At 45.8% G+C, this 4,638-nt stretch overlaps 1 protein-coding gene across 2 annotated transcripts in view; it reads left to right on the top strand.

Annotated features, from left to right (window-relative positions):
- The window catches only part of LOC119598591 (pancreatic triacylglycerol lipase-like), a 37,598-nt gene extending 34,192 nt beyond the window's left edge, over positions 1-3,406 (top strand). Inside the window, exons 9-12 of one of the 2 annotated variants that reach the window (XM_037948245.1) lie at positions 642-1,000; positions 2,033-2,162; positions 2,680-2,868; positions 3,188-3,406. In XM_037948245.1, the coding sequence (XP_037804173.1) occupies positions 642-1,000; positions 2,033-2,162; positions 2,680-2,868; positions 3,188-3,302 (793 nt within the window). In that variant the 3' untranslated portion in view covers positions 3,303-3,406. The remainder of the gene's footprint in view (positions 1-641; positions 1,001-2,032; positions 2,163-2,679; positions 2,869-3,187) is intronic. The other variant, XM_037948246.1, reaches the window with a different exon arrangement.
- Positions 3,407-4,638: the final 1,232 nt, after the last annotated feature.

The following is a 4,638-nucleotide window of genomic DNA, read 5'->3' as shown; positions in this document are numbered from 1 at the left end:
TCAATTCTAACCCCAGCACTTGCTTCAGCGCTTGCGTCAGCCTCAGCTCCATCATGAGCACTTGCCTCAACCTTAATTCCAACCCCAGCTCTTGCTTCAGCGCTTGCCTCAGCTTCAATTTTAGCCACAGCACCTGCTTCAGCTTCAGTTCCAACACCAGCACGTGCATCAGCGTTTGCCTCAGCTTCATTCCCAGCATCACACCTGCTTCAGCATTAACAACAGCTCCACAGCCAGCTCCATCCCATACCCTACAAGAAAATATAGACTGCTGCAGAAATTGTCGCAGATGGAATAGATGATGCACGCGATGCAGCAACAGTTTGTTCAGCAACTGTAATTCCAGGAAGAAAAATTTTGCAGACGTGCTTGGGCAGCAACTGCAGCCTGCAGCTGATGGCCCACAATGCCTTCAAGTGTACCGCAATCGCTTCAGCACAGACTTCAACAACGCGCCACTATTTTTGCATTATGATAAATTCAATTTTCTATTTTTTTCTCAATCCCTTCCTCCCTCCATCCCTCCTTCCATACTTCCCTCCCTCCTTCCCTCAACTCCGTCTTCCCTCCCTCCCTCCCCATTTCTCAAACACAATCCGTGTATGTGTCCATTTCACTGGATGCTCCGCCCCTCTCCCCAGGTGTGGCTTCCTAGGCGTCGCGTGCGAGTCCTGGGAGGCGTACCTTAACGGCTCCTGCTGGGGCTGCGCGCAGGAGCAGGAGAAGAGAGAGCGATGCCTAACCATGGGCTTCTCTGCCACGCCCTTGGCACTCTCCCCTCAACCTGGGACGCCTCGTCCTGGCACTCCTCAGCCAGCCGTTAAGGAAAACAGTGACAGCAGCAGTAACATGAGGACCCCCAATAGGACACAGGGAGAGAGCAGAGCCAATGACTCCGCAAGTGAAGCAAGAGTGCCTCACGCGACGGAAGTGCCAGCGACAGTGCCAGAGTTCCCGGTGAAGGTGTTCCTTGGCACCGGCAGTCAGAAGCCTTTTTGTGGTGAGTCCTTTTGGTGCTTGGTAAAGGGAGAAAGGGGTGAAATGCTCCACCAAGAAGCATAACTGATTCACTTGAGTTCCGAGAAATCCTGGCGACGGCGCTGCGCTGTGAATGGACGTCGGCGACGAACCCGTGACCTTACATATACATATAGATAATCTATCCAGGCCTCCAAAGGGGCCTCCAAGTCTGGGGCACCTGCAACCCTATGCGTTTATAACTGCCCTTCGATTACACGACGCTCTGGCGGAAAACGTTTTAATCACCTTCAAAAGGCAAGTGAAGATAATTTACAAGAGATTCCATAATAAGCTACAATCACAGAGGCGAGAAAAGGGTAGCACCTCCCCTGGCATCATTGCTTACCCAGCCATTGCATCACCTAGCTGAAAGTGTTTCTTCTAAAAAATAGCAAAAGGAATATTGTACACCCTCTAAACGATTCCAACCATTGCAATGGCAAGATGTAATCCACCAGGTCCCATGAAGGTTGCCTTATTTGTGGCTAAGGCCATATTATTTCCACAAGCCACTCTTGAGACAAACGGACAAGATTAAGGGGATTGTCGTGGTGCGGTTGTCATCCGCTACTTGTTCCACATTAGCTATAACATGATATACCATCCACACCCAATGGGTTCAGCACTTACCGTTGACCCTCGTACGGGATACCTCCCTAAGGACTCTCCAGGGTGGCCCCAAGAGTCCCTGGGAGGGCCACACTTATTGCTAGGATTATGAAAGATGGAATAATGCAATGCCGCAGTGATACAGATTTAAAACAATCCTCCCTGACCAGGCATCGACCCTGAGTGACCTAGGTTCGAGGTCTGGTCGGGGGGATTGTTATATAAGCTAGGATTATCTTGACTCTTTTTTCTGGATACCATTTATCATTGTAACTTTATCAATGTCTTCCTTATTCTTTGCAGTGACTATGATGATCACATTAACAATAATAATGACGATGATCATGATATACGTTGGTGCTCTTTCTCTTGCTGCTAAAGATTCCTCTGTTTCTTCTCTCAGCTGAGCAATATCGCATAACAGTGATTACGTCATCGGCCAGCGCCAAGGCCAGCTCCGACGGCGACCTCGCCCGCTTCACCGTGGGACTGCATGGCCGGGAGGGTGTGCAAACCCTCCCTGCGCCGGAGAGGTCAGGCCAGGTCACTTTTGTTTTGTGCTGGCTGTTTTTCCATTCAGTTCATCATATTGTTATCGATTTTCTTATCTTGTAAAGTTAGAGATAAAAAAGTATCACACACACACACACACACTCACTCACTCACACAAACACACACGGCCCACACTCACATATACACACAGAAACGCACACATATATATATGTGTGTGTGTGTGTGCTCGCGCGTGTGTGCATGTGTGTCCGTAAATGTGTGCACTTACGAGTATCCGTGTGTGTGTTTGTATACTTGTGAATGTGTAAGAATTTACTTGTGATTTTCTAGATGTGCGTATATATATGTGTGGGTGTTTGCGTGCGCGCATGTGTATGCGTATGGGTACACATACACTTGTGCGTGTGTGTGTTTGCGTGCACGCGTATGCATGCGTGTGAGTGAACATGCGCTTGTGTGTGTGTGTGTGTCTGCGTGCTCGCGTGTGTCTGCGTGAGTGCATTATCCCTCCTCTGACTCCCCTCCCGCCGCCCGCAGACCCACCTTCGTGGAAGCCGGCGCCCGCCTCTCCTGGGTCAGTTTCTCCCCGCCCGTCGGCCGCATCCTGAGTCTGCGCGTTTTCTACGAGGAAGAAAACGGAGTGCTGCACTCGCTCATCTGGAGGTTCAGCAAGCCGCACCTCTTCGTCGAGGCGTTCACTGTCGAGGAGCTGTCGACAGGAACGGTGTAGGTCGCCTGCTCTCTCGCCTGGGACCAAGCGTCGCAGGCCATTTCTTCCTTTGAGGACGAAGGACACTCTGTGAATCAAAAGTTGAACAAAATAACTTTTCTTTCTCTCTCTCTCTCTCTCTGTCTCTGTCTCTCCCCCCCCCCCAGTCTCATTCTCTCTCTCTCTCTCTCTCTCTCTCTCTCTCTCTCTCTCTCTCTCTCTCTCTCTCCCTCTCTCTCTCTCAATCACTCTCTCTTTCTCTCTTTCTGTCTCTCTCTCTCTCTCTCTCTCTCTCTCTCTCTCTCTCTCTCTCTCTCTCTCTGTCTCCTCCGCCAGAACCCGCTTCCCCGTCTGCGGCGAGAGGATGGAGGCGGGGCGCTCACACACCCTCTACCCCGACCGCCAGTGCCCGCCAGCGTCGCTTGCTCGAGAAGAGGAGGCAAACATGTAGCGCAAATCACCATCATAATCACCAAATCTTTCTCTCTCTCTCTCTACACTCACACATATTATTTACACATATATATGTGTGAACATGTGTGTGTGTGTGTGTGTGTGTGTGTGTGTGTGTGTGTATGTACATGTGTGTATATATATATATATATATATATATATATATATATATATATATATATATATATAGAGAGAGAGAGAGAGAGAGAGAGAGAGAGAGAGAGAGAGAGAGAGAGATAGAGATATAGAGAGACAACACACATACATACATATATATAGACGAGTATATATGTATATATATATATATATATATATATATATATATATATATATATATATATATATATATATATATATATATGGCGAAAGACAATTTTATGGAAACTCACATTTGACATTAGATATTGCTTTTGCTGACGTTATGCCAAATGAATTGCTAATTCTAGAAAAGGAAAAAAAAATCTCAATCCTTCTCATCACCGCCTTTTCTTATCACCCAGTATCTCTCCTTGGAGCGTACCTGACCTGATAAGGATTCCGCTACAAGCTGAATGCCAAATTTGGTCCAATGCTTCTCCTTGGCTCGCTTTACCCCTTCTGCCTCGTTGCCTATTTATCATCCTTATTTGTTGTTTTTATCTTCTTTTTAAATATTTTTGTTTTTGTTAAAATACTCTTATTTTCTTCTTCTTTTTCTTCTCCTGTATCGGTGAGCCTCACTGTATCATTAAAATTTAGCAAATTTATAGCTATGTTCGAATATTATGCCGTGTTCTTTGCTTAATTGGTATACGTGTATTGCACACACACTCACACACATATACACTCATACATATAAACATAAGTAAGTAAATATATATATATGTATATATTGTAAGAGCCAGAATGATGGGCCCTACAAGAGTATGGTAGGTAGAGAGCTTAGGGTGTAAGGTAGACGACCAAGATGTCTTAATTCCTTTATTATATAGTATGATGGAGTACGGCTGCGCCAAGGAGCGAGGTGTTGCTCCTCGGCTCCCCGCAGGGAGTCTGCCTGTCATCTCCTACAGTGGTCTAAAGATGGGCATAGATCACGTGCTTAACATATGACAATCACTGGTGATGAAAGGTAGTGTTACAACAATGCATAGCTCTTGTGGAAGGAGATAGATCATATTTTTACGCTACTATATATTACTTATTCCTATGATTAGTTTATGCTTATTTGTCATTTTATGTTTCGTGAGTCACATGAATGTTCACGTTATTTTATATGATATACTGATTTTATACATTGTATGTTGATATTATTTTATATGAGTTATTGCGTTTCTACATGGTATACCTTCTTG

The sequence above is a fragment of the Penaeus monodon genome, chromosome 41, assembly GCF_015228065.2.
Source record: "Penaeus monodon isolate SGIC_2016 chromosome 41, NSTDA_Pmon_1, whole genome shotgun sequence".
Lineage (NCBI taxonomy): Eukaryota > Metazoa > Arthropoda > Malacostraca > Decapoda > Penaeidae > Penaeus > Penaeus monodon.
The sequence above is the reverse complement of the archived record's forward strand: the minus strand, read 5'-3'. Positions and strand labels throughout refer to the sequence as shown.